The sequence below is a fragment of the Oncorhynchus gorbuscha genome, linkage group LG11 (assembly GCF_021184085.1).
Source record: "Oncorhynchus gorbuscha isolate QuinsamMale2020 ecotype Even-year linkage group LG11, OgorEven_v1.0, whole genome shotgun sequence".
In the NCBI taxonomy this organism is placed as follows: Eukaryota; Metazoa; Chordata; class Actinopteri; order Salmoniformes; family Salmonidae; genus Oncorhynchus; species Oncorhynchus gorbuscha.
Window position 1 is genome coordinate 39,085,691 of NC_060183.1, and position 14,038 is coordinate 39,099,728.

General features: G+C 42.9%; 1 protein-coding gene across 1 annotated transcript in view; it reads left to right on the forward strand.

The window, feature by feature from the left end:
* The window catches only part of LOC124047774 (contactin-associated protein-like 4), a 212,085-nt gene that overhangs the window by 57,086 nt on the left and 140,961 nt on the right, over nucleotides 1-14,038 (forward strand). The window contains 2 exon segments of the mRNA XM_046368083.1: nucleotides 9,634-9,827; nucleotides 12,983-13,130. Of these exon segments, the coding sequence (XP_046224039.1) occupies nucleotides 9,634-9,827; nucleotides 12,983-13,130 (342 nt within the window).

Sequence of the window (14,038 nt, forward strand, 5' to 3'; positions counted from 1 at the left end):
GATCGGTTGAAAAGCATGCATTTGGTTTTACTAGCGTTTAAGAGCAGTTGGAGGCCACGGAAGGAGTGTTGTATGGCATTGGAGCTCGATTGGAGGTTAGATAGCACAGTGTCCAATGACGGGCCGAAAGTGTATACAATGGTGTCGTCTGCATAGAGGTGGATCAGGGAATCGCCCGCAGCAAGAGCAACATCATTGATATACACAGAGAAAAGAGTCGGCCTGAGAATTGAACCCTGTGGCACCCCCATAGAGACTGCCAGAGGACCGGACAACATGCCCTCCGATTTGACACACTGAACTCTGTCTGCAAAGTAATTGGTGAACCAGGCAAGGCAGTCATCCGAAAAACCGAGGCTACTGAGTCTGCCGATAAGAATATGGTGATTGACCGAGTCGAAAGCCTTGGCAAGGTCGATGAAGACGGATGCACAGTACTGTCTTTTGTCGATGGCGGTTATGATGTCATTTAGTACCTTGAGTGTGGCTGAGGTGCACCCGTGACCGGCTCGGAAACCAGATTGCATAGCGGAGAAGGTACGGTGGGATTCGAGATGGTCAGTGACCTGTTTGTTGACTTGGCTTTCGAAGACCTTAGATAGGCAGGGCAGGATGGATATAGGTCTGTAACAGTTTGGGTCCAGGGTGTCTCCCCCTTTGAAGAGGGGGATGACTGCGGCAGCTTTCCAATCCTTGGGGATCTCAGACGATATGAAAGATGTTGAACAGGCTGGTAATAGGGGTTGCGACAATGACGGCGGATAGTTTCAGAAATAGAGGGTCCAGATTGTCAAGCCCAGCTGATTTATACGGGTCCAGGTTTTGCAGCTCTTTCAGAACATCTGCTATCTGGATTTGGGTAAAGGAGAATCTGGAGAGGCTTGGGCGAGGAGCTGCGGGGGGGCCGGAGCTGTTGGCCGAGGTAGGAGTAGCCAGGCGGAAGGCATGGCCAGCCGTTGAGAAATGCTTGTTGAAGATTTCGATAATCATGGATTTGTCGGTGGCGACCGTGTTCCCTAGCCTCAGTGCAGTGGGCAGCTGGGAGGAGGTGCTCTTGTTCTCCATGGACTTCACAGTGTCCCAGAACATTTTGGAGTTGGAGCTACAGGATGCAAACTTCTACCTGAAGAAGTTATCACCTCCACCCTACCTGACACCCTAGACCCACTCCAATTTGCTTTCCGCCCAAATAGGTCCACAGACGATGCAATCTCAACCACACTGCACACTGCCCTAACCCATCTGGACAAGAGGAATACCTATGTGAGAATGCTGTTCATCGACTACAGCTCGGCATTTAACACCATAGTGCCCTCCAAGCTTGTCATCAAGCTCGAGACCCTGGGTCTCGACCCCGCCCTGTGCAACTGGGTTCTGGACTTCCTGACGGGCCGCCCCCAGGTGGTGAGGGTTGGCAACAACATCTCCACCCCCCTGATCCTCAACACTGGGGCCCCACAAGGGTGTGTTCTGAGCCCTCTCCTGTACTCCCTGTTCACCCACGACTGCATGGCCACGCACGCCTCCAACTCAATCATCAAGTTTGCGGACGACACAACAGTGGTAGGCTTGATTACCAACAACGACAAGACGGCCTACAGGGAGGAGGTGAGGGCCCTCGGAGTGTGGTGTCAGGAAAATAACCTCACACTCAACGACAACAAAACTAAGGAGATGATTGTGGACTTCAGGAAACAGCAGAGGGAACACCCCCCTATCCACATCGATGGAACAGTAGTGGAGAGGGTAGTAAGTTTTAAGTTCCTCGGCGTACACATCACAGACAAACTGAATTGGTCCACCCACACACACAGCATCGTGAAGAAGGCGCAGCAGCGCCTCTTCAACCTCAGGAGGCTGAAGAAATTTGGCTAGTCACCAAAAGCACTCACAAACTTCTACAGATTCACAATCGAGAGCATCCTGTCGTGCTGTATCACCGCCTGGTACGGCAACTGCTCCGCCCACACCCGTTAGGCTCTCCAGAGGGTAGTGAGGTCTGCACAACGCATCACCGGGGGCAAACTACCTGCCCTCCAGGACACCTACAGCATCCGATGTCACAGGAAGGCCATAAAGATCATCAAGGACAGCAACCACCCAAGCCACTGCCTGTTCACCCCGCTATCATCCAGAAGTCGAGGTCAGTACAGGTGCATCAAAGCTGGGACCGAGAGACTGAAAAACAGCTTCTATCTCAAGGCCATCAGACTGTTAAACAGCCACCACTAACATTGAGTGGCTGCTGCCAACACACTGACTCAACTCCAGCCTACTTTAATAATGGGAATTGATGGGAAATGATGTAAAATATATCACTAGCCACTTTAAACAATGCTACCTAATATAATGTTTACATACCCTACATTATTCATCTCATATGTATATGTATATACTGTACTCTATATCATCTACTGCATCCTTATGTAATACATGTATCACTAGCCACTTTAACTATGCCACTTTGTTTACATAGTCATCTCATATGTATATACGGCACTCAATACCATCTACTGTATCTTGCCTATGCCGCTCTGTACCATCACTCATTCATATATCTTTATGTACATATTCTTTATCCCCTTACACTTGTGTCTATAAGGTAGTAGTTTTGGAATTGTTAGCTAGATGACTTGTTGGTTATTACTGCATTGTCGGAACTAGAAGCACAAGCATTTCGCTACACTCGCACTACCATCTGCTAACCATGTGTATGTGACAAATAAAATTTGATTGGATTTTATTTTATTTAATCAGAATAGAAAGAGGAGTGGGATGCCCCGTGAACATCTGAGCAAGAGGACAAGTACATTAGAGTGTATAGTTTGAGAAACATATGCCTCACAAGTCCTCAATTAACAGCTTCATTAAATAGTACCCGCAAAACACCCGTGTCAATGTCAGCAGTGAAGAGGCAACTCCGGGATGCTGGCCTTCTAGGCAGAGATCCTCTGTCCAATGTCTGTGTTCTTTTGCCCATCTTAATCTTTTCTTTTAATTGGCCAGTCTGAGATGTGGCTTTTTCTTTGCAACACTGCCTAGAAGGCCAGCATCCCGGAGTTGCCTCTTCACGGTTGACATTGAGACTGGTGTTTTGCGGGTACTATTTAATGAAGCTGCCAATTGAGGACTTGTGAGGCGTCTGTTTCTTAAACTAGACACTAGACACACAGTAACACTTGACATCAAGTTCCTATACATGTGTAGTGATGTTGATTATGACAATAGCAACATTGTTGTTACATAGGACTTTGGAAATTGCTTTATAATTGCATATTAATGGATAAATTACATAAGTGGAATAAGGAACAGTCACTATCATATCAGCTCATTGCTTTGCAATAAAAATGCAATGACCAAAGTATTATGTAACAACATGCTAATAAACATTTTCTCAAAGTAATTGCAGTTTTATATCACAGGCACAACCACAGTTTAATGTTAAGTATTACTGAGAATACTAACAGTTACAAAATATGGCTATTAAGTGTCGACAGGAAACTAAATATCCGAAAACTGCCTTCTTGAATCAACTACAGCCAATGTAGGCGGAAAATCATGTTAGTTTTGTATTCTGAGTAAACAATCCCTTTGAAGACGGTATAGTGTGTGTTTGAAACAAGTGCACTTACCCTCAGATGGAGAAGATGTTCAAAGTTGTTTTTCCAAGCATCCAACTTGCCTGTTTTGTAATGTTTGCAAATGGCTTTGATTTACTCTGCAGTATGTTCAGGTATTGTAAAATGTATTGCAGCTTTTGACCTTTTCAATGGTATGTTGAAAGTGTCAAGCAGTAGTTGGGCATCAAAACGTATTTATATACTCTACTAAAATATCCATGCAACATGTGAAGTGTTGGTCCCGTTTTTCATCAGCGGAAATTAAAGATCTCAGAAAAGTTCCATATGCACAAAAATATAATTTCTCAAATTCTGTGCACAAATTTGTTAACATCCTTATTATCATCCCTATTAGTGAGCATTTCTCATTTGCCAAGATAATCCATCCACCTGTCACGCCCTGGCCTTAGAAATCCTTTTTATTCTCTAATTTGGTTACGTCAGGGTGTGATTTGAGTGAGCATTCTAGTTTGTCTGTTTCTTTGTTGGCTGGGTATGGTTCACAATCAGAGGCAGCTGTCTATCGTTGTCTCTGATTGGGAATCATACTTAGGCAGCCTTTTTCCCACCTGTGTTTGTGGGTAATTATTTATTTTCTGTGTGTGTTTGTGTGCGCAACAGTTGCGTCATGTTCTGTTTCTGTTTACCTGTTGTTTTGTGAAGGTTTCACTTTATTAAAGATGTGGAACTACATGCACGCTGCGCCTAGGCTCATTTATGACAGGGAGTTTGAAGTCAGTGAACGTGACACCACCTGACATGTGGCAAATCAAGAAGCTGATTTAACAGCATGATCATTACACAGTTGCCGCTTAATGCTGGGGACAATAAAAGGCCACTTAAAATGTGCAGTTTTGTTACACAACACAATGCCACAGATGTCTCAAGTTTTGAGGGAGCGTGCAATTGGCATGCTGACTTCAGAAATTTCCAACAGAGCTGTTGCCAGATAATTGTATGTTAATTTCTCTACCATAAGCCACCTGCAACGTTGTTTTAGAGCATTTGGCAGTACATCCAAATGTCCATACAGCCATAGACCACGTGTAACCAGGACCTCCACATACGGCTTTTTCACCTGCGGGATCGTCTGAAGAGGGGGAGGGGGTGTGCTGAGGATTATTTCTGTCTGTAATAAAGCACTTTTGTGGAAAAAACATATTCTGATTGGCTGGGCCTGACTCCCCAGTGGGTGGGACTATGCCCTCCCAAGCCCACCCATGGCTGCGCCCTGCTCAGTCATGTGAAATCCATAGATTTGGCGCTAATGAATTTGACTGATTTCCTTCTATGAACTGTAACTCAGTAAAATCTTTGAAATTGTTGCATATTGAGATTATATTTTTGTTCAGTATACATATCTTCACAAAATATCATTGGCTAATTAGTTTAACTTAATTTTGTACACCTGGGGCAATGGACATTAAAACCTCACATCCATCCCATTTTTCAATTTTTGCAAAATTTTTGCCTTCAGGACCTGAAGCAAGGATATGTAACGCCGTTCGTTTGTCGAAAGAGAGTCGGACCGAAATGCAGCGTGGTGGTTACTCATGTCTATAATGAAACTAATGACGATACATGAAATAACGTAATATACCGGAACGTGAAAACCTAATACAGCCTGTCTGGTGAACAACTACACAGAGATAGGAACAATCACCCACGAAATACACTGTGAAACCCAGGCTACCTAAATATGGCTCCCAATCAGAGACAACGAGAATCACCTGACTCTGATTGAGAACCGACTCAGCCAGCCAAGCCTATGCTACACCCCTACTCAGTCGCAATCCCAATGCCTACAAAACCCCAATACGAAACACAACATATAAACCCATGTCACACCCTGGCCTGAACAAATAATTAAGGAAAACACAAAATACTATGACCAAGGCGTGACAGGATATGCATATTATTGATACCATTTGAAAGGAAACACTTTGAAGTTTGTGGAAATGTGAAATGAATGTTGGAGAAAATAACACATTAGATCTGGTAGAAGATAAAAACAAAGAGAAACCATGCCTTTTTTTGTACCGTCTTTGAAATGCAAGAATTGAAGCTTTCTGCACATATTAGACATGTCTATGTCCTAGGAAATGTTCATGTTACTTACAACCTCATGGTAATGATATTAGCCTACGTTAGCTTAACCGTCCCTTGGGGGGGGGGCACAGATCCTGTAGAGGTTGTTTAAGGACAATTTATAAAATGTACAGATTGAAATGTATTGTGTAGCTCAAATATGATTGTCAGATAGATTGTAAAAGTTTAGGAGATTGTGTGTGCTCTATTTATTATATTTCTATCTTCAACATGACGTTCCAGATACAGCCCTGCCATTAATTGAAGGAAGCCAATCCAATAGTTTCAGTAGTCACTTCCTGAGATATGTATTAAAATCCTTTTTTTAGTTGTTACTTTCTGAGATCTGTCTTCCAATAGTTTTAAAAAGTAGTAATTTTTGGGGATCTGTATTTCAAAATGTGTTGTCACCTCCAAAATATCTATTTGTTCCCCTGCAAGTTTGTTTACTTTTCAGAAAGTACAATTAAAACTATAGTTATCCCAGTTCTGCTTCCCAGCAGCCATGAATAGACATACGAGCCCTCCTGTTAAGAATTGCCCATTTTTAAGACAGAATAAAACACACAAATGTATTAACTGCTTGTGAGAATGAGAGGTAAAAGCTGAGAAACGTGCTTCATACAACCCATTTTCTGTATTTGAATGCGTCCCAAATTGCACTCTGTCCCCTATAGAATGGCCTACTGTTGGTACCCTATACACTACTCTTGACCAGGGCCAGGGCCCATTTGGGATGAATACTCTGTCTTTGTCTTCTGTATTTGTAGGTGGATTCCTTCCTGGTATTGTGTACTCTTCTACTCTTTGTTCCCCCCTGCATGTTGTCTATTCCATCGCCAGTATTGAGCAAAGGTCAATGTGTTTGCTCTCTGCCTCTCATCGCTGTGTCAATGGCAGCATCTGTCTGCTACTAAAGTTAAGTACTTATTCAACCTGGCCTTTCGCTGCCTCTCGTCCTAAATGCCAACACACACACAGCGTGTTGTCTTGCCCCTGAACAGACCAGACAGTATGAGTGGAACCAATAGGCGGTCATATAAACAATAAAAGTAGGATAATGAATATAAATAACTACCAACTCATTCACTTCGCATTCAGATAAGGAATGAAACATAGCTTAGTGTACAACATCTAAACATTTACTGTACATGTGTATGTAGTATGTCCTAGATTATCTTTATCCTCCTTATTTAGTTTGCTGCAGGTGTGAGGTGCTGAAGGATGTAATTCAATAGAACCTTACATGTTGTCTACATAGTATGGGTATTGTGCTGGTGCACACTTTGGGAGAAGTGTGGAAAATCAGGAGAATCTGGTCCCTATGTCTCTGTGGGATTCCTACCAGTTCGTGGAGAGTTTTTGCGTCAGCTTAGTTAGATGACATCGTCTTTGCAAATGTTAAGTGGCCTTTAACCTCTGTGTTTTTGTGTTGGTTACTTCAAAGGCTCTATGTGTCTCTCTGTATAGAGTAAGGCCCACTGAAGGTTATTGGGACATTTCTATACCCAGCTGCGGTGTGACTAGTTTCGGTCCTCTAGCTGTGTTGTGTCTTTGGGGCAGCCCTGCTGGATGCCTGGGTACCTCCTCTAGACTCCTCTCTGCTCCGACTCCGTCCATCTGGTGTCCGGGGCCCTGAGGTGGTGCATTTGCCCGACTCAGCATTTTGTACTTCCCCTCTGTCACAGACATTAGCACACCTCTCATCCTGTGGTCCCTTCTTTCTCACAATGGTGTCTCCATTCTACAGTGCTATTTCATCACTCCTCCTCCTCCCCGTGTCTCTCTTTGGCTACCCCCTCTCTCTCCCTCCTCCTGGCTCCTGCAGAAGCCAAAGACCTGTTCCTGTTCCACAGCCTGTTGTGTGGTTTCATGGAACAGGACACTTTGCTGATTCGATTGCTCTATTTTATTCTATCTACATTTACATTCGGTCGTTCAGCAGACGCTCTTATCCAGAACGTGCATTCAACTAATGTAGGTAAGGTAAGACAACCATATATCACAGTCATTGCAAGTAGGGGATTGTCATTACATCTAGGGGATTGACTCTAAACCCTACTGCAGTCATATCCAGAGCTCCAGTTTGAGTGGTTACTTTATTTTGAATCTGATGATGTGACTTGAAATGTCACGGAGGACTTTTCCACATTTAAACCAGTCTGCTGCATCATTGGAGCTGCTCTGCTTTGTCATATGAATATAATTGTATCATGTGTTTGCTACTGGCAAATGGAGAGTGACTGCTTGCTCATATATGATCCTTGAATACCAATGATACCTGAGGAGAATGTATCCCATGAGCACATCACCTGATGTTGGATCATTCTTCCTCGTTTTGCTACCAGCTCTGTAATGGATGTTGATGTGTTTAGGTTCAATTTCATTGTGCAAGGCTGCTATATTCCCAGAGATGATATAGTATAGTAGTAGTAGTAGTAGTATATGCCATTTAGCAGACGCTTTTATCCAAAGCGACTTACAGTCATGTGTGCATACATTCTACGTATGGGTGGTCCAGGGGAACGAACCCACTACCCTGGCATTACAAGCGCCATGCTCTACCAACTGAGCTACACAGGACCACCTACAGTGCACTGTACAGAATCTGTTAATTGAATATGTACAGTGAGTATACAAAACATTAACTGACATGGACAGACCAGGTGAATCCAGGTGAAAGCTATGTTCCCTTATAAATGTCACTTGTTACATCCACTTCAATCAGTGTAGATGAAGGGTTAATTGGAAAATCCGGTGTTTCTATGTCAAAGGTTTTTGTTATATTTCAGTCGTCTGTGATGTGTATATAAAGTGTAATATTGGGATGCAAACTCAAAATGGAATACATTTCAACTCTATATCTGACACATGGTACAAGTGTCTTCTTTCTTTAAGCACATAACCATGTGTGTGAGGTGTATACTTTTGTTTTAAAGAATGTTTGTTTAAGACTACCAAGAAACACTCTATGACCCTAATTTAGCACACTGCAGTAAAAGGTTATTAAAGTCGGATTTTTGAAGCCTTGAGACAAATGAGACATGGAATGTGTACGTGTGCCATTCAGAGGGTGAATGGGCAAGACAAAAGATGTAAGTGCCATTGAACGGGGTATGGTAGTAGGTGCCAGGCTCACGGGTGCATTTTAATATTAGGAATGTGTTCCTAATGTTTGGTTAATTCAGTGTATGTCATATGTGCTACAATACTATAGGATACTAGACTGCTACCAAACTGGAGTATGCACAAGCTTATCGTATGCTGTTTGTGTTGACAGGTTTGTTAATCTAAAGCCCATTTGTTTCTTAAAAAAAAAAAAAAAAGTCCATTCCCTGAACTATAAGGTCACCCATATGTTAAAAACACACTTTCCCAAACGGTTTCCCTCAAAAGTGTATGTTTCCTCTCATAGAGTTGACAATATAGTGATGGGCACCATCAGTGGGTTACCTGGCCTATTCTCAGAGGGTCCTTGGGAAGACTCATAAGAATATACGCCTAATGATCAGTTGCACATGAGGGGGTACATCAAGCACAGCAAAATGTGCTTGGGGTAAAATGACCAAAAAAACGCATGAGAACCATTGAGTTATGTAATACGTCACACAGGCTGCTCAACAAACCACCGATAGACTATCATTGACTATAGGTTACATGATGTTGGATGTGTAACTATGCCTGTGCGTGTTCCTTCTGTCATAAGGCCGGTTTTCCAGGCAAAGATTACGCCTAGTCTTGGATTGAAAACCATTCTCAATGGAGAATCACCATTGGAAATGCTTTTTAATGTCCAAGATTAGGCTTAAACTTTGTCCGGGAAACTGACCCTTTGTGTCTGTGTGTGTCTGTTCCTCTTCTCATTGAGTTAGATTATAATGTAAAGAGTTACCATATCTGGGATCCCTGTGTGTTTTTCCTTCAGGTGCCGGAGGCTGGGCTCCTGTAGAGTCTAATAAGTACCAGTGGTTGGAGGTGGACCTGGGGGAGCGGACGGAGATCACAGCCGTGGCCACGCAGGGTCGCTACGGCAGTTCAGACTGGGTCTCCTCCTTCCTCCTCATGTTCAGCGACACGGGACGCAACTGGAAACAGTACCGCCAGGAGGACAGCATCGGGGTAAGTCTCCATGGGCAACCTTAACTAGTGTACATCGTAGGTAATCATACCTGGAAGACAGTGTCAGGGTCAGGGGGCAACCTTGACTGGTTGTAGTCATTTAAACCTGCAAGACAGCATTGGGGTAAGTCACTGAGCAAAGACCATATGGCTGCATCTGAAATTGCACCCTGTGGCACCCTTGTGCTACGATTGACCAGGGCTAGCCTCTGCTCCTAGGCTTCGCTCACGTTGTGGTGAGGTGAAAGCCTGTAGCAGAGGCTAGACAAGGGCCCATGGACTATGGTCAAAAGTAGTGCACTATATAGGAATAGGGTGCCATTTCAGACGCTACCAAGTACACCATGTAACCAAACTCTCAAATAGCCTCATAAGCGTCCTTTCACTGTCAATGAATAATAGATGAATCACTGGAAGGCAGGAAAAGCCCAGCTTAGCTCTATACTGTTGGCTGAGAGAATTGTTGGATATAGCTGCATTTTAGTGTTTTGCCATCCTTGTTATTTGCTTTTCTTACTAAATAGCATTCTGTTAATTTTAGCTGACATGAGGAAGAGAGAATTAGAAAGATTGTCAATAAGAAAATTCTGATTTCACAACATATGTGCATTACAGTCCTCTTCTGTACTCACAGTTTGACGACATATATTTTGAAGTACTTGGCATCAAATTTCTGCACATTCTCATCAATCCTAAGAACCTCTTAGAGGGTTTTTAAACTCTAGTTGACAGCAGGAGTCTACTATCAGTACCAGTCACAAGTCCTGGTACGTGTTTTTTGTTTCCTCAGAATGGGCTTAATAAGTTTGAGTTTAAGGGATGAGTGTTGTTCTCTTTCTCTTCTATGAGCGAAGGCTTGTCAGACAGGGGGCAGGCGTTGGAGGGATTTGCACCTTGACTCAGGCATATTTCAAAGGGACACCTCCCTCCCGGAGCAAATGAGACTTACTTATGGGAACACACACACACACACAAATAAGATGCAGCTTACTGAGCTTTCTTAGCAGAAAACAGTGGAATTTGTTGGGCTTAACATTTTGCTTCACCAGACGCACGGCTCATCCGCTCTCTTCAAAGACGATGATGATGCTGCTTCTCAGCCCTCCAAATTATGCAACAACACTAAGAAAGTCAATTTCAGTCTGGGACAGACTGTTATAAACGCAGATTTTCGACACAAAATCAAGATGGAACTCTTTGGCCTGAATGAATGCCAAGTGTCACGCCTGGAGGAAACCTGGCACCATCCATAATGTGAAGCACGGTGGTGGAAGCATCATATTGTGGAGAGGTTTTCTGCCTCAGGGACTGGGAGACTAGATAGGATCGAGGGAAAGATGAACGGAGCAAAGTATAGAGAGATGAAAACCTTCTCCAGAGTTGAAACGGCTGTTGGTGGAAGAAGGTGAGGACCAAAGCGCAGCGTGGTACAAAGCTACCGAAGTATGGTTCTCAATCAGAGACAACGATAGACAGCTGCCTCTGATTGAGAACCACACCAGGCCAAACAACAAAGAAATACAAAACATAGAAAATGAACATAGAATGCCCACCCTAGTCACACCCTGGCCTAACCAAAATAGAGAATAAAAGCCTCTATGGCCAGGGCGTGACAAGAGGGCTCAGGTCCTCAGACTGCAGCAAAGGTTAACCTTCCAACAGGACAACGACACTAAGCACACAGCCAAGATACCGCAGGAGTGGCTTTGGGACAGGCCTCCGATTGTCCTGGAGTGGACCAGCCAGAACCCGGACTTGAACCCGATCGAACATCTCTGGAAAGACCTGAAAATTGCTGTGCAGCGGCGCTCCCCATACAACCTGACAGAGCTTGAGAAGATCTGCAGAGAAGAATGGGAGAAACTTGTCACACCAAATACAGGTGTGAAAAGCTTGTAGCGTCATACCCAAGAACACTTGAGGCTGTAATCACTGCCAAAGGTGCTTCAAGAAAGTACTGAGTAAAGGGTCTGAATACTTATGTAAATGTGATATTTCAGTTTTCTAAAAACCTGTTTTTGCTTTGTCATTACGGGGTGTTCTGTGTAGATTGATGAGGGAAAAAAAACTATTTAATACATTTTAGAATAAGGCTGTTAACGTAACAAAATGTGGAAAACTTTATGAATGCACTTTATCGTCTCCCCTAGCCAACATGAAAGGGAGCTACTGGCCTGGCTCTTGTCTATCTCACAATAATAGTTAGGACGTTAACAGTGTTAATTGGGTATTTCACCCTTATTTTAGCGTGTGAACCACCAATTAACTGGAGTGTCAACTTCAAAGGTAGGATGTAAAACTCCTAGGGGATGAACCCATTATTTATCCATCTTAATGAGAGACAGGGGCTGTGTCCCAAATGGTACCATGTTCCGTATTTAGTGCACTGCTTTTGACCAGGGCCTATACACAGCACTAGTCAAAAGTAGTACACTAAATAGGTAATAGCATTCCATTTGGGACACAGCCAGGGAACAGGAGGAGAGGACAAATAATATAACACAATACTGCTATGTAATATGTGCATGTCTTATTAGAAACATAAGTTAGGATCAGAGAGGTTAACGACGCTCATTACTCAAATAGTAGACCTAAGTATTTGCCAGCAAACATGAGACGGAAAGAGCATCAGTATTAAATTTCTTATTAATCTCATCAGTAACAAACCCCTTTCAGAACCCACTTTATCAATGTGGCCACATGCTCTTCTCAATAGGTGGAGGCAAAGCTATTGGAGCATTCATCAGTGTGGGAGTATCTATTTTTATTTCATGAAAAAAAGTGGGTTTGCCAAAGCAGTGGAGGAGGGTGGAAGGAGCTGTAGGAGGACAGGATAATTGTAATGGCTGGAATGGAATGGTATCAAACACGTCAAACATATGGAAACCACATGTCTGACTCAGTTCCATGAATTCCATTCCAGCCATTACAAGTTGCCTGTCCTCCTATAGCTCTTCCTACCAGCCTCCTCTGACCCAAAGAAGAAAAACAATCATATCATACAGTGGTAAATCAGGTAGTGCATATGGTAACTCCTTATTTGGATAGTCCCAAATAGACGGTTTGTAGATGTTCAACTAACTGTCCACAACATTTCAATGAACTATTAACCCTAACCCTCTCTGTATATTTGTGCCCTCTTTGTGTTTCTCCAGGCATTCACTGGAAACAGCAATGCAGACAGTGTGGTGCAGTTCAAACTGCAGCAGCCAGTCTTTGCCAGGTTCCTACGGTTACTTCCTCTAGACTGGAACCCTAACGGGAGGATAGGCCTGAGGCTGGAGGCCTATGGATGCCCTTACAGTAAGTACAACCAGGGGGGGTGGACAGGACATAATTTCCTTATTGCAATGAGATCACTCTAATCTGGTTGTATTGATGTCATTGCAACCAGTTTAGCCCCCAGGGTATTTTTTCCATTATTAAACTAGGAAAGAAACTATTGTAGGTTTACATGTACGAACAGCTTTTTTCTTAAGATGAGCCAACAAACAATATGCGAAAGCTGAATCTATTTGATTTTCACTGTTGTCATTTCTGTCTCGCACAGACATATGTTGTATATTCTTTCTCATACTCTGGCAGCTAGGCCTCTGTTTCTCCCTCAGTCCAACAACCTATCCCTGGATTGTTTTTTAATCAGTCCACCATGTAGAGTGATGATTTATGAGTTGTATTACATTAATATATGAATTGTTTTTTTGTTCTTTTTGTATGTGGCACTAGTGGGAGGAAATGTATTATGAGATAAATGAGAGAGGACAGGGTGGATGTGTTTTGATATGTTATATTTTTGTTTTGAATGATTATACGTGAGAACAGATGGTTTCACTCTCAAAACAATTAGTGTCCAGGGTTTGTTTATACTTATTGATAGTGAATTTATCTGACTTTTGGGTATGGAATTACAATCTGGAATTTTTTGTTTTAAACATTTAGTGAGTGCTACCAGTGCTATAATTGTTCTACAGCCCAATTCAAATAAATTGTTGCATTTGGTCATTTTTCTGTAATGACCATGAAATCAGTAAGCATGTAAAGTAAATGCCAGGGAAGTAGCCTTGTAAAACAGTGTTACACAAATTACAATATATTATACACGGAGTTTACCAAACATTAGGAACACCTTCTTATTGAGTTGCAACCCCCACTTTTGCCCTCAGAACATCCTCAATTTATCGGGGCATGGATTCTACAAGGTGTCGATAGCG